The 27,917-nt window shown below is 42.1% G+C and overlaps 1 protein-coding gene across 2 annotated transcripts in view; it reads left to right on the top strand.

Annotated features, from left to right (window-relative positions):
• Positions 1-26,283, top strand: part of LOC148902874 (segment polarity protein dishevelled homolog DVL-1-like) — a 41,531-nt gene extending 15,248 nt beyond the window's left edge. Inside the window, exons 4-15 of one of the 2 annotated variants that reach the window (XM_088992459.1) lie at positions 3,066-3,184; positions 9,746-9,881; positions 10,237-10,330; positions 10,477-10,546; positions 11,441-11,580; positions 13,216-13,292; positions 13,937-14,004; positions 14,092-14,169; positions 14,278-14,412; positions 16,045-16,212; positions 16,284-16,499; positions 24,650-26,283. In XM_088992459.1, the coding sequence (XP_088848585.1) occupies positions 3,066-3,184; positions 9,746-9,881; positions 10,237-10,330; positions 10,477-10,546; positions 11,441-11,580; positions 13,216-13,292; positions 13,937-14,004; positions 14,092-14,169; positions 14,278-14,412; positions 16,045-16,212; positions 16,284-16,499; positions 24,650-25,086 (1,738 nt within the window). In that variant the 3' untranslated portion in view covers positions 25,087-26,283. Of the gene's footprint in view, positions 1-3,065; positions 3,185-9,745; positions 9,882-10,236; positions 10,331-10,476; positions 10,547-11,440; positions 11,581-13,215; positions 13,293-13,936; positions 14,005-14,091; positions 14,413-16,044; positions 16,213-16,283; positions 16,500-24,649 lie in introns of both variants that reach the window. The other variant, XM_088992450.1, reaches the window with a different exon arrangement.
• The last annotated feature ends 1,634 nt before the right edge of the window (positions 26,284-27,917 follow it).

The following is a 27,917-nucleotide window of genomic DNA, read 5'->3' as shown; positions in this document are numbered from 1 at the left end:
ATCAAGGCACGTGACAGGATCTTAGAGGTGCATTCTTTTAGGTGGATCAGTTTTTCTTTTCCAAAGAAAAATAAGCACAGAGAAGGAAGCAAGCTGGCTCATCAAACAGTGATGCAACTAAAAATGGTATCTGATGATGGGTGGAGTTCAAATGTAATTCCTCTGCTATGTTGCAGTTCACCTATGTAGTCTCCGCAAAATTGCAGGATTTTGTATGGAGCTAAATTCCTGCCGGGTACAATCATCCTATGGCAGGAATCTATCAGGCCCTAGAGTGGAGGAAAGCAGAGCCACGGTTTGACTCACGCAGGAGCTTCTATTGGCCAAAGCTCGCCTCCAGACATTGACACACAGACTGTATAATAATAATAATAATAATAATAATAATAATAATAATGTGTATTCTATACATTGTAAAAAAAAGATTGTAAAGAGCAATACATTGGGGAAACTAAACAAATGCTAAAAAAAACATCGCAGGGACAATACTAGGGGGTCTCAATCTGCAGTACATCTGCAGATTGAGCAACCACTCAATTTGACAATAGTGAGGTTAAAATTTTTGCCAAAGAAAATAGATGGTTTGAAAGGGGAGTAGAAGAAGCCGTTTTTGTAAAACAGCAAAACCTTTCTCTAAAACGGCATGGTGGTTTAACGTTTAATTTAGACTGTGCTTACGACAGATTTCTTAGGCCGATACCACATAGGCTTAGTCATGCTAATGAGGTGAAACCAGAGCCAGGGATAGTCCAATAGAGGTAAATAAAGAGGTTAAGCTAGTAATTACCATAATTACAAAGTCCCTCTAAGTGTATATTGTAGATTCGTACCTAGTAATGTGAAATTGGGTGGTTTAATATATTTCAATACTTTAATGAACATATTACATACAGTACATATTATGTATTCTCTTAGGAATGCAACTTTATTCTCAAAGTCTAATTTCAGGTTCTCGTTCCCTCCTCAGTCATGAAAGAGTTGCATTGTCATGAGCTTTTCTCTCTTAACGGCTTCCCCTCCGTCTTTCTCGCGGGCAGGAATATTTTCTTGGCAGCCCGATGACCAACACCTGGAGAATATCGCGCCTCCTGCTAAAGGGACGGTCCACTCTAAATATAACTTGAAGGGCTGACAGTATGGGGGCTGAGAGTTGTTGTCGTTGCAGGGCCAAAGCAATCCTGTCGAGGCTCTATATTGAGAACAAGCAGGCTGCCATGTCTCGGTTGTATCTCTATCCAGCATTTGACATCCGGGCTCAAGTTTGCCCTCTGCTGTTGGAGAAACAGCTTGCCTTCCTGATGTTGTCTAACGCGACCATTACTGCCCTCATGTGGTGTAAAGCGACAGTGCACCGACTCTCACACAAATCTTCCCCCACCCTCCTGGCTTTCCCTCCCCGGTTCACCCTTTCTCTTTTTCTCTTTGAGGCTGACATGGCAAACTGAGTGAATTCCCCTCGCCGAACCTCGTCACTGTAGCCAGCCCTTCCTGCTCTCTCTAAATAGGTGGAATATGATTACCACATCATTTGGCCTTTGCGCCTTATTCATGCCGGTCACGTGCTTTCGGGTGTGAATGGCTTCATTTGATGAGCGTACAGAGTAGGTTGTTTTGTTCTGGGAGTGGACGTAAGTGATGTGCTTCTGCCTGCTAATTTGGGTGAACAGACATGAAAAGCACCCATCTCCATTTCCCAAGAGGGAGTGGGCGGACATGTGCTGCGAAAGGGGCTGTTGGTTTGATAAAAACGGGGCTGGATGTTTGTTCAACGCTGCAGTTTAGCCTTGAAAAATCTACCCCCCCGATTGAAAAACAACCTCATGGCCAGCCATCATCCCTATTTACACGTATAGCTCATAGTCACACGTCAACGGAGTGTGAGCCTCAGTTTGCATGCCCTCAGTGGTGTCATCCATCTTAGGTGAGCCAACTGCCAGCATTCCACACCGAGCAGCTTTCCTTAAAGGGTGTTTACACAGTGTCTCGATTATCATTAGCTGATTAAGAATTTGTCTCACCTTCTGTTTTTGCACAGTGAATGTGCTCATTTGTGTCTGAGAATTTGCATGGATTATCACAGTCATGCATTATGGATATGTGTGGACGAAACATGTTCACCTAAATTGGTGTAACAGACAGGTGGATAAAGTGACGGCATTTTCACCAGCCTCGAGTGCCGCCAGATTTGTGACTGAATTCCAATTTGTGCTCTAGCTCTTGCGTAGCCTTTGAAGACACCAACAACCAGGGCCTGTTCATTGCTCCGCTCACACCTGATCTACCACTGCACAATTTTGCCATTCTGTATTCCGAGTCTCTGTAAGGTTTAAAATCCTGCTGAAGACACTCTGCAGCTTGCCGTTTTGGCTTTCCTCATGACATAACCCTATTGTATGTGACTGGCTAGAGGTTGTAAATTTTAAACACGGTTCTCATATGAAATGCACATCACCTCTGAAGCTAAACACAATAAGTGTGCAGAACGCGTCCTTGTGCTCGTGTTCCGAAGTGTCAGTCCCATTAGTGTCCCTCCAACTTTACTCATTCACTGCCATTACCAAATTTAATCGAATCACTGCCATTACCAAATTTTATCGAATTGAAAATATGACATGAGCGCCATTGCCGAATTTGTTCGTGTTTTGGTTTTTCTTGCTGGGGTGCCAATAAAGCGTTGGCCATGGCCTCTGGCAATGTTTTTCCCTTCCACAAGGAGGCAGCTTTTCCCTTCTTTTTCCATGTTGGCGCTTTGTTCCAGCTTCAGCTCTTGTTAAAGCCCTATATAAACCAATATGTATGTATTGCTTTGTATTTTGGACAGCCTCCCTCATTTCAAGCTCATATAACTCACGACCATACAATTTAGGAAATAACTCTGTTTATTTTCTGATGAAAGAAGAGAGTCTAAGGTTTCTTACGCTGCATTTAATGTTTATGTAGTCCTAAAACTCAATACTCTGTGTATAATTTGATTTAAAATGACAAAGACCCTGGCACTGCAGTGGACACATTTTTTGCCCATCTGGCAATGAATGAGTTAAACTCAAGTTTTTCTGATTTTGTAGTGCCAACGCGGTAAGCAGTCGTGATGGCCTGGATACTGAGACCGGCACAGAGTCACTCCTCAGCCACCGGCGAGAACGGGAAAGAGAGCGCACGCGGAGAAGAGCTCGAGAAAACGAACGTAAGTAAATTGTTTGATTTGTCTCAGAATTTTGCATCCCCCCAACATCAACCCCGGCAAATTAGGGCCAGCCTCATGCCGCCCCCAAAAGGAAGCTTTTATAAAGTTGTGAAAGTTTCAAGTGCAATCGCAACTTCTTGGCTACTTTCAACAGCCTTTGGAAAACCACTCTGATGCCCTTACCGCACCCTGAGTTTGTGTTGGGGGAGACAAAGAACGCTTCTTTTACGAAGACAGTTTACGTACACAGTCTATGTTCTTGAGCAACTATCAACTCATGTTTGAACTGTCTGAAAAATATGCTGCATTAAAAATAATTGAGACCAAGTTCAGGTTTGCTGGTTTTTCTGGCCCTCGGCAAACATTGCGTTTTTTTTGTTTTTTTTTTGTGGCGCCATTGCAAAATAATTTGCTTGCGCTTGCTCCAACATGTTCATTCTGGCGCCTTTGACAAGCTGTGAATCAGAACGGAAAATATTGATCTCAGATATTGCACACGAGTGTTATTATTATTATTATTATTATTATTATTATTATTATTATTATTATTATGAGTGACAGCTGTCCCTTTCTGTCTTCCATCTTTCATCACAACCAATCTTTTCTAAATCACATTCTTCTCCTTCTCATATTCCAGCACTTGTGCTTGGGCTGCTTGACCATTAGAACATCTTTTGACCGTGCTTGTGATTTTCAAACAGCTTTTTTGGTCCTACAAATAGGTTAACTACAGGTACTTTTGCCAGATTTTGTGCATTGTTTTTTTTCTATTTTTCTTCAACAATTCTATCTCAAATCTCCACAACTCAGAACAATGACCAAAAGTGAGCGCTGATACTATTGGTTGCTGCTTCAAGTAATTAATACATTTTAAAGGACAGCGCAGTTGTTCTAATACAAAACATGTATATTTTCTTTCTTAACTCGTTCAATGCAATTCCCGAATTTATTCGGTAAATTAAAATAAGAAATGTGGCGTCATTCCCGAATTCGTTCGGGTTTAGTTTTTTCTTGCAGGGGAGGGGGGGTGCGTTTTAAGCTTCAGTCAGACCTCCCACGAGGGGAGGGCATTCCCCTTTTGTACACCTCATTTCAAGGTCATATAACTCCATATCCATATGATTTAGGAAATACCTTTTTTTCTGATAATAGAAGATAATCTAAGGTTCCTTACTGCTGCGTTGAATGTTTATGTAGTCCTAAAATGTAATATTCTGTGGGTTCTGCAATTTGAGTGAAAATGACACACACCCTGACACGTTTGGCAGTACGTTAAATGGAATTCAATTTAAACTATAAGGCGAAACAAAACAACAGTATAGAATATTAGATGGTTCCTGCTCAATCAGATTTTCCCCAATTTGACACCACTGCAAGACCTCTGCCAGGCGATGTACATGGAAGTACCTTGCATGCTGGGTTCGAGCGGACAGTAATTTCATCTGTGCTGTATGTCATGCATATTAGCATATTTGACAATAAAGCAGACTTTGACTTTGACTTTGAAATGAACACAGCCGTGTTCTCTAATTATCTGCTGTCGCCATGGCAACAATGGATAATATTATTACAACCCATTGAACATTTCTCTCTCCCTGTCTGTCTCTCTCTTGTTTTTGCCGTATTAGAATCATTTATTTTCCTGCAGACTTATTTTTACCATCTCTTAATAGGCCACTTGCAGATCTGCTCTGTGCATGTATGAGAAAGTGAGGTGAAACAAAAGAGCTACCAAACAAATTATTTTTCTATGACTGTGCGTAGATGAATTTTGAATAGTACTCCTTAAAACTGGCATGCATGTTTTACAAGGCTTTATGCTTCATATAACAAACACCAGGTGCCCTTTGTCCCATGTTTAACTGCTCTCGTGGGATTTGCTGGTGTTGGGGGAGGGGAACTCTAAGCATTTGCCACAATTTCTCTACAGAAAAAGACCCAGAGGGCTAGAAAAATCTGGCCCGAAATTACACATATCATGACTGCATTTATTTTGTCAATATCTAGAAACTGATCTTGGAACATGCAGAGGCTTAATTTGGTACAGCAAGCTGACAGAATCAGTTAAATACACCACATGTGATTAGCCTGCCAGAAATAGATGCTGACGCCTCTAAAACATTTTAAATTGCACAATATTTCCGCGTTTCAATCTTATTGTGGCAAAGCGCGTTGCTGTTTGATTCGCTGAGTGTTGGATTGGATTAGCCTTTATAAGTCTCACAGGGGAGGAATTTACATTTCACGGCAGCAAAGTTATGGAAGGAAAAGGAAAGGAAAACAGAAGTAGAAAAATTTAATACAGGAGCTGCTGGAAGGCAGCCACTCTCGCGGCGCCATCTTGAAGTCAAAAGAACAAAATAATAAAACACAAAGACACAGTCATTCAATGTGAAGCACTTTCTGCACCCTCTTTGTTGCATGAAGCAGTTCTTGATGAAAGACGAGAGGATCAAAGCGTCCTTTTCACCAGTGAATCAGGGACGTCTTGGTGATTTGTGCAGGTCTGCTACAAACTAAATGTTGAAAGCAAACACGAAGCTGTAGCATCTATTGATGAAAGAGATTGTGTCACATCTCCTATCCCACGTAAATCCGCTTCAATTCCAAGCCGCGACTATTCCACATATGCATCGACGTTCTGCGCTGATGCTCCTTTCTTCTCATCACAGATTCTTCAATCCATGCATCCCTGTCTCCAATCATTTTGTTCCAAGTTATAAATGGTCCAAGTCAAGGCTTTGTATGCTGCTTTCTAATAGTTTAAACTGAACAGCTGGTAGCCAAGGAGAGTTCCTTACCCATAATGCACCGTACGACTTGGAGATCTGCAAATAGTTCATTGTTTTGTTGTTTTTTTTTTTTTTTTTTTTTTTTTTGGGGGGGGGGGGTGTTCTCGTACACAGAGGCTGGATTTTCTGCTAATTAAATGGAACCGGGAGTTTAGCTGGTTGTTTCCCTAGGTAGAGTTGTGCAGCTCTGATAAATCACAAAAGCAAGTAAAGTCAATGTGATTTGCATTGACTGACCAAATGCAACCACAATCCCACGGCCTGGATGTGAAGCCATAACAAAAACCACAGTCGAAGCCTCGCCGCCTACAGCGTTGGCAGTAGGAATTCCCCGGTCACCTTATACACCCGCTCCAAGTGATGCTGTCACAGAACTCAATGCAGTTTGAGAGATGATCGCTTGAACCTGTTGAGCCAGCGATCATATGCTCTGACTTTTCTGTCTGGGCTAGAGTGTTTTGAGAGGAATAATGTCATTGAAACTTTTGCAGGCCTTTGGAACAGGTGCTGGACCCTCAGGGTCCATGGAGCTTGGTGAAGGGATTTGATCTGTTCCAAGGCCAGCAGGTGATCTGCATTTCTGATATTGCCATCGGGCGGTGAGCATGTGTAGACGTGAGGTGTGTTAGCTTGTGTTACCATATTGAAACAGTCTCTCAGAAACAGCTGTCATCCAAAATAGAGGTAAAAAAGCGAAAACACGCAGAGGATGATTTCAACCGAGACGGCAACTCCTCTTTGTAAAGCTCGTTTTACCTTGTTGCGCTCTGATTGGACGGAGGCAGATTAGCTGCCGTCCTATAGTTGTGTGTGTGATGAGAAGTGGCATGTATGCAACACTCGGTCCTGGCCTTTCAGATTGTCAGCACGTAGGATAAAAGGTCGCTCTTGGCTGTGGTGAGACACCTTTCTTGTTATTGTTGTTATTTGTTCTGTGTCCCTCGCAAGAGTGATTATTTTGACTGTTGAATGTCACAACTTGAATGTTGATTCCTTTAAATTGGTCTTAAATGGCAACATCCTTGATTATTTTTTATTGTATTGTAGAAAGCAGTGGCGGGCCGTGGATTTCATTGCTTGGCCTTCAGTAGTGCTATGTCTGAATCAATCCCGACTGAAAAAAAGTGTCGTGTGATTCACTACAAGTCCACTAGAGGCTACCATTAGCCGGGAAATAACTGAACAACCTTTCTTTATGATTTTTTTCTGAAAAAAGTCCGTCTTGAAAATGGCTTTAACACTAAATCTGCAACCAAATCCATTTTTTCTCCTCCTTCAGCCATTGTGGGTTGACAAAACTGCTGTTAAAGCAACACAATATATTTGCTTATGCAACTCGATACCGATACAATGTGCTCGCTCTGGCCAGTATACGATTATCACTTCACGTCTAGTTATACTATGATTGGCTAGCGACTAGCCAATCATGTGACTAGTCAATCATAGTTTGTGAAAACTATGTGGCCAGGCCTTGGGTTCCCAACTCGAAATGTGATCGGTTAGATCAACAGTTTGGTCGACATATTTGATGCAACAGGGCCCGTAGAACTGATTGTGAAGGCGTCCAGGTAGACTTCTGACCCTGGTTACAAATGATGGCTGAAATGCGGTTGGTTAAATGCTTAAATACAAAAACACATGTCTGGAAGCAGCGCAACAGAGGAAAAGTAGTAAAAGGAAGCTGAAAAACAATTTGGGATTATTTAAAAATAATTTATGGACAAAATATATTGAATTCGGATATTTTTAGGCTAGCAGAGAAGGTCTTGCAGGCGCTGACGGCCCGCCACTGGTGGAAAGTAAGTTGACAGCAAAGCTTTTTTTTCTGGAGTAGCCATCATTGGAATGAGTGGGTCTCTTGGACTTTTCTTGCGACTCCATATGCTGCTTCCTCTATTTTAGATGGACTGTCAAGGTAGAGCAGCAGCACGCAGATAAATGGATGGCTATCTGGAGCGCCGGGGAGTGAGTGCGCGAGAACAAACGTGAGGCCATGGCTGTGAGGATGTTGGCTCAAACTCCCCTTTTGTGAGGCGCACCTTGTTGCGATGGGAGCGACCACATTGCTGGAATGTTTTGCCAGAGCTCGGCAGATGTGCTCTCTGCCTCGCCCTCTCGGCCTAAGCAGAGCGCTACAGCCGACACGCTGTTACCCGGAGGCGCCCCCAACCCAACGCCGGCAGTGTATGTGTGCTGCGTGTGATTACTTGCAGCGTACTGTCTCTGTTTCTAGATCCCACCACCTCAAAACATGTACTGTATTTTCCAGTGTATAAGGAGCACCTGAGTATAAGGCGCACCCCCAATCAATGGTGTCTTTTCAAACTTTTTCCGTATATAGAGTGCACTGAACTATAAGGCGCACCTTCAATGAATGAAAACAATCCAACTACAATATATAAATATATAATATAATATAATATAATATAATATAATATAATATAATATAATATAATATATAAATATATAAAACATATCCAAATATAAGGCACATAACATAAGGCGCTACAGAAGATGTTGGAGTTACGCATGCTTTTTTCTACAGGGGGGAATGGAATTGGTGGCTGCTGACAGTCGTCGTGAGACCTGTTGTGGCTCAATATTACTTCACATATAAAGCGCACCAGCATATAAGGCGCAGGATCATCTTTTGAAGAAAATCAAGGGTTTTGTGTGCGCCTTAAACACCGGAAAATATGGGACTGTATCTTTTTCCACCCAAGTACATCTTTTGGATTTCTGATGGAGAATTCTGATGGGCAATGATGATCATTGTTGCCATTTCGAGTCAGAATCGTGTCAAACATTTTGGTGACCCCAACAACTCGGATGGCGGCGCAATATTCAAAACAGTGCTCCGTGTTGTCATGCAATTGTAATTTTTTGCAAACATTAATCACAATGACGAAGTTTGATACCTCTCAGAGGGAATTACCGTATTTTCCGGTGAAGAAGGTGCACCGGAGTATTAGGCGCACCCCCAATGAAGGTGTATATTAAAATATTTTCCATATATACAGTGCACCAGAGTATAAGGCATACCTTAAATGAATGAAAAAACGATTTACAAATATAATATAGGAATATATTACTGTATTGTCTGGTGTATAAGGCACACCAGAGTATAAGGTGTACCCCCAATGAATGGTGTATTTTCAAACATTTTCCATATATAAGGCACACCACATTGTAAGGCGCTACAGTAGATGGTGGGGTTACGCATTAATTCTTCTACAGGAGTAAATTGAGTCAGTGGCTGCTACCAGTAGTTGCGAGACCTGTTGTGGCTCAATATTACTTCACGTATAAGGTGCACCTGTGTATGAGGCACAGGACCGTCTTTGGAAGAAAATCAAGGCTTTTGGGTGTGCCTTAGACACCGGAAAATACAGTACAAGTGTTCACTTGTGACCAATTTGAAGATAATAGATACAGCAAGTCCTGAAGAATGAATAACTGTGTATTTGTGTTGTCATATTATTCGTTATTTTTGTTGTTTTTTTTCCCAAGATGGCGGCGCGTGAACACGCAGCGGCTCCCCTCTCCCGGCAAATTGGCGTTTTCATGTTTATTATGTTTGTTAAAGTCATTATAAGTGCCTTGCACACTGGGTCTGAGAGGGCAGTAATTTAATCTGTGCTGTATGTCATGCATATTAGCATATTTGACAATAAAGCTGACTTTGACTTGACTTGCCTTTGATAATACAGCTAATGTGTTGATGAAGCTCCTGTTGCAACCACACTCACTCCCTCTTACTTGTCTCCAGTCCCTCGCATCAACGGTCACTCTAAATCCGAGCGCACTGTGAGGGATTCGGCCATGGGTTACGACAGCCCCTCCGTCATGAGCAGCGAACTGGAGTCCAGCTCGTTTGTCGACAGTGAAGACGACGACGCAAGCAGGTAAGCTCGGTCTCAACTGTGCCATTTCGCTACTGGAACATCTCCTTTGTTTGTATTCCTGAAATGGTACATGACCGCCATTTCGATAGATACAAAATACAATCAAAATCATATATATTGTAGCCAGCATTGCGCCAAAGAAATAAAAAGTAATGCAAGTAATCATATGATAACAAAATCGGCTAATCTGTGAATTGGTGAATTTAAAACCAATATGAGAGACAAACATTGAGTTTTTTTTAAGTACAATGAAAACACAATGAAAAGTCAAATCAGCACATGTTTATCTTGAATAATTTGACATCTAACATGGAAATCTTTGAATTGAAATCACATTCTTGCGTCATTTTTTTAGGCTCAGTAGCTCCACAGAACACAGCACCTCCTCACAGCTGATGCGCAGGCACAAGCTCCGCCGACGGAGACACAAAGTGTCCAAAATAGACCGGGTGAGTGCCTCAAAAACATATTGCTGCTGAAATTGGCTGCGACGTTGAGCGTGACACGCAAATGAGCCAACTTTGTGATATTGACTTGATGTCACCAGGAGTTACTTGCCAAATGCATCACATGTATCATCCTTCTGCCTTTGCAGTCTTCCTCCTTCAGCAGCATCACAGACTCCACCATGAGCCTCAACATCATCACCGTCACACTTAACATGGGTAAGTCCTCCATTTTAGTAATCATAGTTATGTTTGATTATTCTGACACAGTTCCCAAGGAAAAACAAAATTGCATATACTGTATATAGACACTCCCCACTTACGAACACCCGAGATACGACGTTATGGTACATACGAACATTTTTGGGGGTACAATTTGTTGAAAAATGTTCGGACATAGATACTGTAAGTTAGATTTTGTATTGCGTGCCTTTTTGCGGCCGAGCTCGCTCGTGATTGGCTGCGTACTGTGCTTCACGCACATGCACGCACACAGACACATTGGAGGTTGGATGTTTATGCAACGGACACCAAGGCCCCGATCCACGAAACTCGCTTACGATTGGCTGCGTACAGTATGTGGGCGGGGAAGAAATCCCTTTTCCCAGTTGACGCTCCGAAGAGGAAGCAAATGGCGATGCATAACAAAAAGTAATGGCACGTAATTCGGTAATTACGTGCCAGCAGCTTCAGTAATGGCTTACTGAAGACCCAAGGATATATGTCGTCGTAATGCAGTCGGTGTGAATTTATTTTAAGACTGTTAGAGTGTCTGTGTTTTATACTTCGTCGTTCAGTGCTTGACTTTAATATACACTCCATACAAAATATAGCACTGAAGCAACATACGATCAAATTCATCTTACAAACGACCGCTCGGAACGTATCTCGTTCGTAAAGTGGGGAGCGTTTGTATTAAAACCCGGGAAAAAAATGGCGCCTCAAAATGGGGAAAATGTTCCTTAACTAAGCCATTTATTTGTTAAAATACTTCTCAAAGAAAAAGTGATTGAATGCCTCGAGGTATCTGCATTCCCATTTTCTTCTCATGGACTGTCTCGACAGTGATATACTGTACCACTCAAATGTTCCTCTCTGTGTGTCGCCCAACAGAGAAGTACAACTTTCTGGGCATCAGCATCGTGGGGCAGAGTAACGACCGCGGAGACGGCGGCATCTATATCGGCTCCATCATGAAGGGCGGAGCTGTGGCTGCTGACGGCAGGATAGAACCTGGAGACATGCTCCTGCAGGTACACCCTTATTGTCTACCTTTCATCAGAAGAAGTGACACAGATTTAGATGTGTCACATGTAAAAATAGAGCACGGCTCTTGAGGAGGTCATAGTAATTCTTTTTATTTCTATTTTTGCCTTCTTCTAATTTGCATGTTGCGTGGGTTGGTTCTTTTTTTGGTTACTTTTGAATACCTTTTTAATATAAGTTGTAAATTAAAGCTTCCTGGCGATTAGCTGGCAACCGGTTCAACGTGTCCCCCGCCGACTGCCAGAAGATTGCTGGGATAATAGGCATCAGCCCCCCCCCCCCCTCCCTCCCGCATGTGAAAAAAAAGCCATACTGCCTTACATTCTCTGATGGCCACAAGAGGGCTGCTTTGAGTCAGAAATACGTGGGGAGAAAATTCACTTGTTTTCAAATGTATTAGTACAGTGATACCTCAGTTTACGAACGTAATTGATTCCCAGAAAGTGTGTGTAAGGCGAAAAGTGTGTCTTCCAAACGTTAATTTCCCATAGGAAACCATTAAAAATGAGAATAATCCGTTTCCAGGTCCCCATAAAACATAATTTTCTACTAAATAAGCCTTAAAACTACACAAAATATACCTTCTTTTATGTATAATAAAAGCGCTATTGTATTGTAATTAAAGAAATAAACTGTACTGTATAATAAAGTCGTTTTATTTACCTTTGTGAGGGTCGTTGATGTAGTTGCCTCTTGATGATATCCGAGTGAAGTTGCCATGCTTTCTCTGCGATAATACCCTCACTCACACTGTCCCCTGCTAGCTGCTTTTCGTTAATCCAAATCAACAGTTTTCAACCTCTTCTATTGCCTGAGACAGTTGCTTAGACAACACAGAAACACCCTTAGCCACACATAGTAATGGTCGACTTAGCATACTGGTACTGGGACGCTAAGTCACACAAACGCACACCTCGTTCGTGTTTCTCGATGATCTCCTTCTTCTGCTCGACCGTAATTTTGTTTTGTGTCCTCTTCGGCTGAACACTAGCCTGTGGTGGGGTCTTTTTCGGCCCCAAAAAAACGAAAGTATCCACTAGATAGCAAACCACGTATGCACTCAGAGAAAGGTGGTGTGGAAAAGTAGTCCGGAAGCCACGGAGGCGCTGTTCGGCCGTGTGGTTTGGTATTCTTCCGCCGACCAAAAACTAGTCTGCCAGCCGTTGTGGTGCTCCGTGTGTTTCCCGAAAACTAGTTCGTATGCCAAGATTATATTCTCACGAATTTAATGTTTGTAAGGTGAAAAGTTTGGTAGCTAAAGCGTTCGTAAACTGAGGTATCACTGTCCCGGTATATATACATAAAAACTATCGCTGTCATAGTTCAAAAGATGATGCTATGGTTATCTTCATTAAGTTGCATTCTGTTCTTTGTGTCTGGCTAAAAATCTTCAATTTTTTTCCCCCAATTCGGTAACTAATTTGCCATTCACACAATTGATGCCTCATTTACTGAAGCTTTAATGATCCTGTTAAAATGCACACCCTCACGTTTTTCCTGTTGCCTGCACAATACCCACTGATTGATGACTAACACCTCATTTTCATTGAGGTTGTAATGTAGTGATATTTATATTGCTAGTTTGAAGTTGTTGAGAGATGATGTGCCATGTGTTTGTTCAGGTGAATGATGTCAACTTTGAGAACATGAGCAATGATGACGCTGTGAGGATTCTGAGAGAGATCGTTTCCAAAACTGGGTAAGAACGGAATGCAATGCAATGTCCACAAATACAGTGGCGCTGACAAAGCTGTTCAAATGCCAGACCTTTCTCAAGGGGGAAAATATAAAGTCATTTCCAGAATAGAATACCATTTCACAAATGTGTACGCAGTTTTATCTATGTATGTTGACAACACCACTCAAAATCAAAATCATGTTAACTCATTCACTGCCATTTACGAATTTATTTGGGAATTGAAAATATGACATAGAACGCCATTCCCAAATTAGTCCGGGTTTTGGTTTTTCTTGCTTGGGTGCCGATAAAGCGCTGGCCAGATCTCTGGCAATGTTTTTTTCTTTCCGCAAGGGGGCGGCATATCCCTTTTTTCCAATTTATGTGCATTGTTCCAGCTTCAATATGTATGTATTGCATTGTATTTTGGACAGCCACCCTGATTTCAAGCTCATATAACTCCAGAGCCATATAATTTAGGAATTAACTCTTTTTCTGATGAAAGAAGAGCGTCTAAGGTTTAGTCTAAGTTGCACAGTCTGTAGGCCACATTAACCACTTGCAATTTCTACCCACTTTCTACCCACTTAATTGTTGAGTTTTAGTACATGAGCAAAGAAGAAAGTTTCCTTGAAATATAATTGTGCTGGTTTTCTTCTTTTCAGGCCCATTAGTCTTACTGTTGCCAAATGTTGGGACCCCTCCCCTCGGAGCTATTTCACTATTCCTCGAGGTAGGACAAACATTGGAAACATTTGAAAGAAAATGCTGTTTTGTGACAAGCGGATAGCAGAGTTGTGTTCTTGTCACTTTTGAGCAGCTGAGCCAGTGAGACCCATTGATCCTGCCGCCTGGATTTCACACACCACAGCCCTGACAGGGCCGTATCCCCACTATGGTAACAACCCACCACCCCCACTGCCATCACCATCCTCACTTTATTATACAAAACGCATTAGTTTCGGATTGGGGGGGCTCTTTGTTTATTGCTTCTTCATACTTGCAGAGTTTGATGATTTGCCTCTATCAACAAGCAAAACAGACATGGCAACTATCGTCAAGATTATGCAGTTGCCAGACTCCGGCCTGGAGATTCGAGACAGGATGTGGTTAAAGATCACCATTGCCAACGCTGTCATTGGTGAGGAAATGAACTCGGCACTCAATTTTCTTTTCTGAGCAGGCCGGTTGTTTTTGTGAAATTTTGTTTCGATGAAGGGGGGACGAGTGATATCTTGATTTGCACATCTGACTCACAGTCGAGAGCTTGTGGGTTTGGTTTCTCGGAAACCTGCTTCTTAGCTTTGCGCAAATGAAATTGTCCGTGATAGTTTGCTCACACATTTTCAGCAATCGAGCTACTTATGACATGACAAAGTCAAAGTCATCTACCTATTATATTTATTCAGAAATATATTGAGGATTCTTGCAACTTATGTTGATGTATAACCGCATATACGTATTGCACAACACAACATAATTATGTACATTTTTTGCCATTATTATTATTAATAATGATAATAATAATACTATATTAATAATATTAATAATACTTTATAAGCGCCTTTCAAAACCCTCAAGTTCAGTTTACCGTCACAGGATCAGTTTTTCTGTGGGTGAGCAGCGGCAGCCACACGCGCCAGCATTCACTCAACCCGGAATAAGTCAAATAGCCGGCCAGCTATTAACTATCCATTAGCCAGCCAGCCAGCCTTCGACTGGCAGACGATTCAAACACAGCTCCCCCACTCACTTTTATATCCTATCTCACGTTTAAGAGGAAAAAAAAATGAGGGAAGAATTCTGATGTAACTAACGACTAGCTAGCTTGTTAACTTTGCAACCCTCAGGTGTGTTGTTTGAGCACGCAGAATACCTAATAATGAGATATCATCTGATTGGTTGTCCAGTATACAATTCAAGTAAAGTGATGGCTGATAGGCTGACGTCTATTTTTTTATTTTTATTTTTTCAAAACCACTCAACTTTATTTATATAGCGTCAGTTCACGACAATGTCACATCACCTTGTCATGTGATCGACCAATCATGCCTTGGAGATCGACTGGTCGATCGCAATCGATGTATTGAGCACCTGTTAGAATTGGTTATATACACATGCTAAAAACATCCTATGTTATTTCATTTCTACTTATTCTTATCAATTAGTACGTCCATATATGTACATAGTTTAGTTTTCTGTATATGTGAATGAGTATACATGTACTTAGTTAGTATAGAAATCTAGCTATCATGTTTCAGTCTAATAATAAATATTCATGATTGTATCTAGCAGATGATAGGTCCTTTCCAAAGTGACATCACTCCTGTTGTTTATAAATGTTTGAGACGCGTGCTCTTGCCTCTCTGTCCCTTGGCCTAGCTTCTCCCCTGGAGAACATCCTCTAGCTGCCTGATAATAAATATTCCTTTTTTGTATATCACCTTGCTTCCTGCTGATTTAATATTTAGACTATACAAATGGAGAGCTGAACCAGGAAGAACAACAGTTAATGCAACACACCCCTGAGTAATAGCGACAAACTTAGTTTTTCTGCTTTTATTAATACTCACGTGTTATTATTTTTATAGTCTGAAGTGGAATAGTTTTTATGCAGTTGTATGACTCTTTGTTGTTTGTTTTTTTTTGATGCAGTATACTTGGCACCTATATGAGTTTAGCATACTCACCTGGCAGTCACACTCGACCAACCGAATCGTCAAAGTTCGTTTCATGCAGTAACTGCAGCTCAGATATTTGCTTCTGCTGTCAGGCGCTGACGTGGTGGACTGGCTCTACTCCCGAGTGGAGGGCTTCAAAGACCGGCGGGATGCCAGAAAGTATGCGAGTAGTCTGCTCAAACACGGCTACCTGAGACACACCGTCAACAAGATCACCTTCTCGGAACAGTGCTACTACACCTTTGGGGACCTTTGCCAAAGTAAAATATCTGAAAAATGGTGTGTCTGCAATGATTTGACATAATCATCGGCTTCTTGTTTGTTCTCCAAGATATGGCGTCACTTAACTTAAATGAGGGATCCAGCGTTGGGGGTTCTGAGCAAGACGCTTTGGCACCGCTGCCCCCCGCCGCCAACCCCTGGCCCTTAGGTGGGCAGCCGTTCCCCTACCCTTCGTTCCCATCTGCGCCCCCCTGCTTCCCGCCCGGGTACTCAGACCCATGCCACAGTTTCCACAGTGGGAGCGCAGGCAGCCAGCACAGTGAGGGTGAGTACTCGCAATTCGGAGCAAGATGACTTTGCTTTGGTGACATAATCCTCAGTCAAAAAAAAAAACCAAAAGAAACAGTCTGTCACAATCTGTTTTGAAGATGCCTGCATATACATTAAAAAGGGGTGACGTCTAGTTCGCTCAACTATGACTGAACTTTAGTCACCCGTTTCCTTGTTGATCACAAAGCCGCCATAATTCGTTCACTTATTTTTGTTATTATTATTTTTGCTTTATGTTATATTTGCATATCCGTCCGTGCTCCTTATGTGACAAAGACCAAGCCGATTTAGCAAAAATAACTAAATAAGTATGCCAGTAATTGGTAACCTCCACCCCCACATATTTATTCATTCACTGCCAAACGATGTGCAAAAATATGTCCACTCCGGTGCCAGTGTTTTTGTCATTGTCACTCAAATCGCAGGACCCACAGAATATTGAGTTTTAGGACTACATTAACATTCAATGCAGCGTAAGAAACATTAGATTCTCTTCTTTCATCATAAAAAAATAAAGAATTAATTCCTAAATTAGATGGGTCTGGAGTTATATGAGCTTGAAATGAGCGCGGATGTCCAAAATACAATGCAATACATATTGGTTTATATCACGCTTTAACTGCAGCTGAAGCTGGAACAAAGCGCTGACATGGAAAAAAAGGGAAATACTGCCCCTTTGTGGAAGGGAAAACATTGCCAGAGGTCTTACCAGTGCTTTAGCATCACCCAAACAAGAAAAAACAAAACCCAAACAAATTCGGGGATGGCACTCAATGTCACACTTTTCAATTCCCGAATACATTTGGGAATGGAAGCGTATGAGTTAACAACAATGACTACTTTCCTGCTCACTACTTTGCTGTCTGTCCTCTTATCTCATCAGTCAGAATCCCCCTTCTCTACCACCTCCCCCCCAAAAAAAAATTGTAAATCATAAATGCGTGATCCGGCGGATAGGAATCCACCAATAGGGGCGGCTTGTAGTGTCTTGAACCATTAGACTTTCGACACTGTTCTACTGGGTGTGCACACGCTGTTGTCCTGGGTATGCACAATCACATCTCATGGAAGATTTGACAAATCAACACATTCATATTCCTCACTGTTAGTCTCATTCAGCATCGGCCATGTTGCATGTGTGCTCTCTGTGATGTTCAATGAGGCAATATGGAAAACTCACATGCTCGCCTTCTCTCTTGCTCATTTAAGCCGTCGTGATCGTAGGGTTACTTTTGCTGTTGAAATTGAACATATATTTTGCCCCCTTTTTAGTCTTGCGCAATTCAAAATACAGTGCTGCATTGGGACACCAGTTTCAGTTGCTCCCTGACATTTTTTTTTCAAAATCTTCCATTCATCCAGGCTTGTCTCCCATTAATAAAACAGACAAAAAAGTTTGTGTCATGTATTTTGGACGGTAATGGTGGCACTCGATAATATTGATGAAAACGTTGATGTTTTTCCAAGAGAAAAAGATGTGTTTTGTGAGCAAGTCATCAGCTTAAAAAAAACTAATCATCATTTTATTTCAGATGATGTTACTATATGATGAGAAACCATAAACCAGATCGGAAGGTCTGTGTAAGCTCTCAGACGTACAGGAGTGGTCCATCGATGAAAAGGTTTCTTAAGCCGTCTTTTTTGAAGGTGTCAGACGTTTCGCTCCTCATCCGAAAAGCTTTGTCAGTGAACGGATGAGGTGCAAAACGTCTGACACCTTCAAAGAAGTACAGATGACGGCTGAAGAAACCTTTTCATCGATGGACCACTCCTGTACGACTGAGAGCTTACACAGACGACTCGATAATATTGTACTTTATGCAAAATATAATGACCTAATGAAATATATTGTAAAGAATTCAATACTGGTGTGCGGAAGTTTTTTATTTTTATTTTAAAATGGCTTTCACCAGGCTCCCTTGGCGAAACATAGAGAACCTTGAATGTTTCTTTGCATGTTGGTGCCATAAATCCAACCTTGTTGGCTTGCTAGGTGAGAAGATGCTGTCCTCGGGGGCTAACTCCCTTCAATTGTTGCTGTGACATAGAGCACTGGTATCAAAGTCAAGGCCCGGGGGCCAAATCTGGCCCGCCACATCCTTTTATTTGACCCCCAAAAGCAAATTAAGCATGTGCCATCATGCTTGCTAAAGTCCGAAACAAACTTGTCATATGTAAACCTCAATAACAGCCATTATTCTTGACTTTGGATTTAAAAACGGATTATTCATTAATTTGTTGTGGCTCTATATGGAATATGTGGAAGGGATTAAACATTGTAATGCAGGGGTCGGGAATATTTTTGTCTAAGAGAGCCACACACACGCACGTGCGGCCACTTTTCAACAAAATATCAGAATGTATTATTTAAAATAACTTTGTGATAGTACTTACCGTTAACATGATGGTTTTACGTTCCTCATAATTGGTAAAAATCCAGCCAAACGATCGGAATGAAAGTCAACCTGCCGGGTCCATACGCAAAGTTCCTGCTAGCTAGTCTGCACCCAGCTCATTAGCTTCCACACTTGCTTTCTGCTGTCTTTTGCAGAAGTATATTGATGCTAATGTTACCATTGGGCATGTCAAAGTGCCACTTACGTTCGACTCTTTCCTGAATGGTATTGTTTCATTGCATTCAACCTGAAATTTACAATACTCGTCACGTTTTTTACTCGTCGGGCTTATTTAAAAAGGGGTGTTTACCTGTTTCGACATCAAGGGCTACCATCCAATCAAAATTGCCCATTGAACATCAACGGCCACCTTAGGTCAGTATCATGCAATCAAAATTGCGCCTGCAGCCCAAACAGGAAATAAACAGCGAAAAAGCGAGAATATGTATTTTGTCTTATCTGTAAGCCAGATGCACTCATCAAAAGAGCCATATATGGCTCGCGAGTTTCCCGACCCCTGTTCTAATGGCTTCCCCAAATTCATAACGACCCTCAAGAGGAAACCACAACTACAATGTGGCCCACGGCAAAAAATGAGTTTGACACCCCTGACGTAAAGTAATAGGCCAGTTCACTCCTTAGCTACGACAGAAGCATTGGTCCACTGCCAAGATGGTTTTCATTGTTTGTCTGACTTTTATTTCCTGCTCACAAGCCTGACAATTCGTATTTAAAGGACAACCAACATCACTTTCCTACCTGACATCAGAAAAACGTTTTATTGCATCTAAAATACCCAAAACACGCAGTATGATATTTTTAGTCAAATGCAAAACACCAATAAAAAATGACTTATAGTGTCCAAAAACTACTTCAAATTGAACCCGGAAGTGGCCAATTTCAGAAGGTCCCGCCCCCTTGTTCGTGGCGTCACCCCAAGATGTCTTGCCTTGCTGGAGAATTAAAACAATGGCTTCAGATTCGGAAAATATGCTTTCTTGTTACTCATCCAGTTATGAATATGATTCAAATAGTTCTGAAGACGAAAGCATACATGTTTGCAATCGATTAAAGCATTTATTCTGGTCATTTTGATGCATCTGGAGAGAAATGTAGTGACAAACTCTTTAGTACTCACAGTACCCAAAAAAAGGTAGAAGAGGGCGACAAAGCTCCGTGTAAATTGTCTCCTGAGACGTTTTGTAAGCGAACATCAAATACACTGTAGAAGTCTCGGCGCAACACACAATTCACCATCGCGTTATTTATGTGTTTTCCTTCTAATTTCGCCATCAACACGGATTAACACAAAGTTTTCAGACCAAACAAAGTACCGCAAAATGCATTGAGGTGATGCAAGGTATGTCCTTTCTCGGTGAGGGGCGTTCCTTCAGTGACGTAGGGTGAGGACTCGTCACCAACTCAAAAACAAGACTTCCGGAATATTCAGCGCGAGTCTTAAAACCTAAAATATAGCTATATGCGGTGGAATCTTTGTAAAATACGCTCAGTAGAAGTCATTTGAAGCGATTTTACAAATTATGGGCACAACTTGTCCGGAGACCTCAGTTGTCCTTTAAGGTGGCACATGGGCAGAAACGGAAAGTATGATGTGACAAGCTTTGAGCAACAGCTCTCAGCACAAAAAGATTTCATCCCTCGACATTAAGGTCAGAGCGGAGATGAGTCGCTTGTTTTGCTTTAGAACATCTTTAATCTACCTTTGAGTTTCTTTTGCACATTTGTCATGTGGTTGCATGAGTCATTCCTCAATGGCTGTCAGTTAAATGGAGTGAATGTATAATCAATTAGGTACTGGGAGAGATGTGTGTAATTGTGTTGTTCCCTCTGTTTCTGCTGGGCAACGATAGACTGAAGGAGGAGGTAGTCCAGAGACACTGGGGGAACCGGTAAGCCTGCAACACCCCCCATAACCCGCCCACCTCAAATTTCTACCATCCAACCCCTCACTGTCGATTTCTTCTTCCTCCATCTTTGCTCTCGTCTTCTTGCTCATCACTCCGCCTATCCTCCCATCGTGTTAAAGTCCCTGTAAAGTGAAAATGTACCTTTTCTAAATTTAATACACCAATGAGATGAGTGTTTTTAACTCATTCACTTCCAGACGTGCAAAAATGTTTCCAGTCCACTGCGGGATTTTTGTCATTGTCACTCAAATTCCAGGACCCACAGAATATTTAGTTTTAGTACTACATAACATTCAATACAGCTATAGAAACCTTAGACTCTCTTCTTTCATCAGAATTCCTAAATTATATGGGTCTGGAGTTATTTGAGCTTGAAATGAGGGTGGCTGTCCAAAATACAATGCATACATACATATTGCCTATATAGCACTTTAACAACAGCTGAAGCTGGAACAAAGCGCGAACATGGAAGAAAAGGGAAATGCTGCCCCTTGTGGAAGGACAAAACATTGCCGGAGGCCTTGACAGCTCTTTATCGAACTAACAAAGTGCTAGCTTGCTACTCAACAAGCTTCTGTGGTTGCTCTAGACTGCCTAACCGGCAACAGGCTCACTTTGAACTCACTTGGGAGTTTGAAAGACAGCACTGGGCTGTTTTTGAAAATGTAGCATCTTCAGACAATGCATTTTAAGGTGTAGGCATGCTAGCTAAGTGCATGTTGTAGTGGTAGGCATGGGCCAAGTTCTCTGTTTGTAGCGAAGTAACTCGATGAAGATGTGATGCGCACAAAGGCCATCAAGGGGGGACATCAAGTGCATCAGAAAGGCACCATTTTAGCCATGGTCAAAAAAATAACATCAAATTAATCAAATGTAAAGAGTGAAAAACAATTGACCACTATAGAGCCACAATTCAGTTCCTCGGAAGCCGCACACATTTTCAGAAATTATATTCATGGTTGTAGAGACCAAAGTCTCACTTAACTTGACAGGGTCTTTAAGCATGTGTCTTTGTGTCGTGGGTCATCACTCTCTTCACCATCGGTCGGACATGTTCGTCTTGTGCCAGGATGTATTTGTTTCCTTATCCAGTATGACCAGTGTAAAGGCACTACGATCTTTATCAGCGCTGCAACGTCTTACCCGAAACTATTGGACTCACTGAGGAAGTGGGCCGTGTTTTACATTGACAATGTGGACTTGCTGTACACTTTTGTTGAGTGTCTTCGTCTTAAAGAACAACCGACATCACTTTTTTGTTTTTTAACTGAGATCAGAAAAACCTTTTATAGCATCTAAAATACCCAAAACACGCAGTATGATATTTTTATTCAAATGCAAAACACCAATAAAAATGACTTAGTGTCCAAAATCTGCAAAAAAATGAGCTGCGAATTGGGCATTTTCAGAAAGTCCCGCCCCCAGTTTGTGACGTCACGCCAAGACATCTTGCATTGCTGGAGAATCAAAACAATGGCGTCAGATTCGGAGAATATGCTTTCTTGTTACACATTCAGTTATGAATATGATTCAAATGGTTCTGAAGAGGAAAGCATACATGTTTGCAATCGATTAAAGTATTTATTCCGTGCCATCATGCATCCGTACATTGCAGGAGTTTCTGAAAAATTACAAAGAGTCCTTTGGCAACATAAAATTCCTACTTATTTCAAACCGATAAACACGTTAAGGCAAAAATTAGTGCATCCAAAAGATAGGCTACCAAATGAAAAACAAAGTAATGTAGTTTATTCCATACATTGTAAGAATGAAAATTGTAAAGAGCAGTACATTGGGGAGACTCAACAAATTCTCAAAAAAAGACTTTATCAACATCGCAGGGATAATACTAGTGGGCCTCAATCGGCAGTACATTTGCACCTAAAAGCTAGCAACCACTCATTTGACGACAATGAGGTTAAAATCTTAGCGAAAGAACATAGATGGTTTGAAAGGGGGGTGAAAGAGGCGATTCTTATAAAACAACAAAATCCTTCATTAAACCGGTCTGGTGGTGTGAGGTTCAATTTGGATCGTTCATACAATAGCCTGCTCAGGCAAAACAGGTTAGGCAACTTTCGCAATGCTGATGAGGGTCGTTATGCTGATGAGGTGATACCGGGGGGAGTGGGTGTAATAGGCCAATCGTTAGTCAGGAATGTAGGAACAATCAGTGGGGCCACAGGGGGGGGGGTCCCGCGCCCCCCCCCAACCTGAGAGTAGGGACCTATCATAGCTGTGTCCGGCGCCACCAGGTCTGGACATTAGGGATATATATATGGGGCCGATACGACCAGTCAGACTTTAGTTCGCTGACGAAGCCTCTTGGATAGGAGGCGAAACGTCCGAAACCTTCACTTTTGTACAGATGACGGCTGAAGAAACCTTCTCATCGGTGCCATCATGAGGCAACATTGAGGGGAAATGTCTCAACGAAAGAGAGGCACAAAATGGCGACCTCCTGTGGCCACCTCCGTTTCCACAGGCTGATAAATTCCTTATATAGAGCTTGGACGCCCTCTTCTGGCGGCTTTTGGGTGCAACACTAGGTCCCCAGCCCAAACTAGTACAGCAAAATACATCGACGTGATGGAAGGACCGCTACAATGCGTCTTTTTTTTTTGGTCAGCGGGGTTCCTTTAGTGACGTCACGTACGGACTTGTCACTAACTCAAAAACAAGACTTCCTGAATATTCAGCGTGAGTCTTAACGTGAAATATACCTATATTCGGTGGAATCTTGTTAAAATACGCTCAGTAGAAGTCATTTGAAGCCATTTTACAAATTATGGACACAACTTGTCCGGAGACGTCGGTTGTCCTGTAAATATTGAAAAATCAACACTGTATTCCTGTCAGGGTCATCTCATAATCATTGTTTTTTTTTTTTTTTTTTTTTTTTTCAAAAGTCCAACGATACTGCGTTTTTTTTCTTCATGTTTCGACGGCTTTTCTGCTTTCTTGGAAGCCGGTGTAAATTTTTGTTGACGTCAATGTTCACTGAAAGGGAACTGAGCACTGTCGCCTTCATCAGGCTATCGGGGGTTAGTGCACCACCCATCATCACTGTGAATTCAGCATGAAGGATCACCCTCCTGAAAGAGGAGTGTGTAAAAGTGATTGACAACTTTGTCAGACGAGTACAGATTTGCTTGCAGCGAAATGGTGGACATTTGGAACACATCTTGGGAAAGCCATATATTGACTAAAAATTGACAGACGTAGCTGAAACTCTGGTGAATGGTCTTCCATAAACTGAATAATGTGTGGTTGTAATTTGAATTCAATAGCTTTTTAATCAAAGCCACAATTGAAATTTTCATGGGTACACATCTTTTTGGGTCACCCTGTATTTTGGACAGCCGCCCTCATTTCAAGCTCGTATAACTCCAGACCCATATAGCTTAGGAATTAACTATTTTTTTCTGATTAAAGAAGAGAGTCTAAGGTTTCTTACGCTGCATTGAATGTTTATGTAGTCCTAAAACTCAATATTTTATAGGTCCTTGAATTTGAGTGACAATGACAAAAACACAGGCACTGGATTGGACACATTTTGCACACATCTGGCAGTGAATGAGTTAAACTACCTTCGAAGTGAGAAAGGTGCCTAATTCCATAAGGTACAAATTTGTCTTGCAATCCGTACAGCTGATTCAGAGCTCTATGTTTAACTAAAGAGGTCCAAATTTCCTACTATCGAGAGATGAGATGTGATTATTTCATGAGCTAATCGATTTTTAGTTTGGTGGTGTCATCTTGGTTCATGCATGACGTTTCCGCGCTTATGCTGAGGTGGGACAATTGTGTCTTGCGAACAGGAAGCCGTAGCAGTGGCTCCAACCACAGCGCGGGCAAGGAGAAGGCACCCAAGTCGACATGCAGCGAATCGGAGGCAGCCGCGCGTGGGGGAAGGCGCCCCGACAGATGCCCCAGCCAATTGAGCCATCGCAGCCACGCCCGATCCGGTCGCCAGCCCGCCTCCTTCATCTATGGCCACCTGTCCCCGTCCCAGCCGAGGCCGGGTACCTGCGCCCGGAGCGAACCCAGCCACACGTCCTCCTTCGGTCCCCCCGGCTTACCGCCGCCATATTGCCTGGCCCGGCTGGCCCCCAAGGCTTCCGTCAGCGGCGGCACGCCACCGGGAGCGCCTCCCGGGAGGGAGCTTGCCGCCTTTCCCCCCGAGCTCACAGCCAGCCGCCAATCTTTCCAGCACGCTATGGGCAATCCCTGTGAGTTTTTTGTTGACATCATGTGACAGGACGCCTCGACTGGCTCTCGTCTGACCCGCTGCCAGCAAAGGACAACGGGCAGTTGTGTGGTTCAAGTGTACCGTTTGTGAAGTGCTGTTCAATGTGGTGATTCGACACAGCGGCCAAACTGAGCCTTCCTTCATTCCATCTTGCATGTTCTCCCCTTGCAAGACCTTTAAACCGGCCGGGCCTGGATTTCAATCCCCAGACCGCCAACAACATGGCCCTCCGCCTCTTTTGACTGTGCCCCATGCTGTACTGTAGCATTACTACTGTTTCCCTCCCAACCACTCACACTCTACCTCTGATCAGCTTGCGATCAGCGGTTATATATTTTTGCGCCAAGCGTATGACTTTCAGGCGCTTAAAAACGACATTTGGTTTATTTAGGCCGAGCGTTGTTGAAAAAAAGGAACCGTCTGTACATTGGAGGATATTTTGTGTTGTAATTTATCTGATCACGGTGAATCAATGGCGCTACCCGTCATCCACTGTGGCCGACTGACAATCACGCATCAGTCGTCTTGTCAATCAATGGCCAGTTTCCATCGTCGTCGCTGTGCTTTGTTGAATGTATCGTCGTCGACGTCAGGCACTTGAAAGTTGGCCGGCGCTTTGGTTTCGAGGAAATTTGGATTGAAAACAGTGGAAATTATAAACCTGAGACAGTCTTCAACGGTGTCTCGGATTGGGGCTGTATGGCGTGAGCATTGGCAAAACAATTGATATTCCGCAATGTTTTTCCATGACGCCATTTTTTGGGTTTGCTAATTCGGCAAACAGTCTATTGAGAACAAATGATCTTTTTTTTTTTCATTTTTATTTATTTTAATTTTATTAGCACTTGCCACTGCTTGTATCAGCAGTGACTCACAAACCTTATTTGGTCTCCAGTAGTCATACAATGTGTACGGGCGCAGACTGCTTTGCCTGTGCTCTCATCACACGGCCCTATTTTGTCAAAAAAAGCCAAAAACACTCATATTTAAACATTGTCATTCTTGGACTAAAAGTTAAACCCTGCTCTGAATATCCAGAATCCCCAAGGTTTGCTGAGCACTTTTCCCAAGTTGTCTCTCCCCCCCGCTGGTATCAAACACTGTGGGCAAGCAGCGCTTTCTCCTCAATCGGCTTTCTTTACAAGGAAAAAAAGTTAATTGTACATAAAAATTTATTATATATGATTAAAAATCTCTATGTTGGAGGTTCTGTCTGAATCCATCCCTCTTTATCAGGTGCAAACATTGGTCCATACAGACCGGCAGCCGTTGTGTAATTCAAATGTGGGTGGTTATAATCATGTATTTTCCCCCAGTCAAAGCCACGATAAGGTATAACGGTGAAATAAAAAAGCAACATGAGCTGACATTTGCGTTAAAGTGATGCGTGGGACTTGAGATCCTTGCTGCTACACGTATTTTCCAAGTGGGCAGATTTTCATTCTCATACCTTTACAACACACACACTGCCCCTTTTTCAGCGTAAATCAAAAGACCTCAAGAGTGTTCCAAATCCCCCCACAGGAAGGATGTGAGCTCAGAGGCCTCCATAGACCTTCATGTCATGAAAACAAGCAGACCAAACAGAACCTCAAGCGACAAATTCGCAGGCGACATACAAACACAAATTGGATGACGTCGCCTACTTTAAAGGAAGTTGTGGGTAAAGTGGGCCAACTGTCATATACGATAGAGCAAGAATAATCTCACAGAAAAACTACAGTTTTCATTCTGCCATTCCGGGTTACGGGTTTATAATGAAAATTATGCTTTCCAATAAAAACAATAAATCCAAAATCATAAGTACAGTGATAGCTCGGTTTACGAACCCCTTGGCTTACGAACTTTTCGGTTTACGAACGTTAAATTTCTGAAAATTTTACCTTAGTATACATACTTTTTTCAGGATACACACGGAGCTGCCTCGATGAGTGATGTGTCGTTCGCGAACGAGCCCGTTCTTCTCACAACAAAATGGCAGCCAACTGTTTTGGTCCTCTATTCCCCGCCCCCAGTCTTCGGTTAAAGCCACGTGATTGGTCAAGAAGAAGCAGTGAGAGGATGGGGGTTACAGACAGAGAGACATTGAGGCTGTTCTCCCAAAAACAAAATGGCGTCATCGGTTAAAGCCGCGTGATTGGTCAAGAACGCAGTAGTGAGCGGGGGGAGGGTTAAACATTAAAGAGACAGGGAGACGACAGAGAGTGAGAAAACAAACACACACACACACACACACACACAAAGGAGACGACAGCTTGAAACAAAAAAAAAAAACAAAAGTGAAAAAAAACAAGTGAAATGGTGAGAAAATTGATAAAAAAACAGTGACATTTGGACTTGTTTCAATTTTAATAGTTCAAAAGCAGCGTGTAGACTGGAAGGTTAAAATATCCCATCAATCAGGCTCCACAAATAACCCGCACAAGTCATCTGTACACTTGATGCAAAAAGCTATCAACCCAGTTAAACAGAACACAATTGATGAGGAACTAGGCAAAATGATCGCAGAGAAAGCACATCCAAGAGATCATTCCTCAAGATTGTGAAAGAAGAAGGCTACGTTCCTCATCAAGTATTTAATGCTGATTGAAACAGGCCACTCCATTCCATCAAGCCATCAATGGCCATCACAAAGGTAAATAAAACGACTTTATTATATAGTAGTTTATTTCTTTAATTATAATACCATAGCACATTTATTATACATAAAATAGGGTATATTTTGTGGAGTTTTGGGCTTAGAAAATTAGAAAGTAGAAAATTATGTTTGATGAGGACCTGGAACGGATTATTCTCATAATAATGGTTTATTATGGGAAATTAATTTTTGGGATACA

This window comes from Hippocampus bargibanti, linkage group LG01, assembly GCF_051943395.1.
Source record: "Hippocampus bargibanti isolate YZ-2025 linkage group LG01, ASM5194339v1, whole genome shotgun sequence".
Lineage (NCBI taxonomy): Eukaryota > Metazoa > Chordata > Actinopteri > Syngnathiformes > Syngnathidae > Hippocampus > Hippocampus bargibanti.
This window is presented reverse-complemented; position numbering and strand designations above follow the sequence as displayed.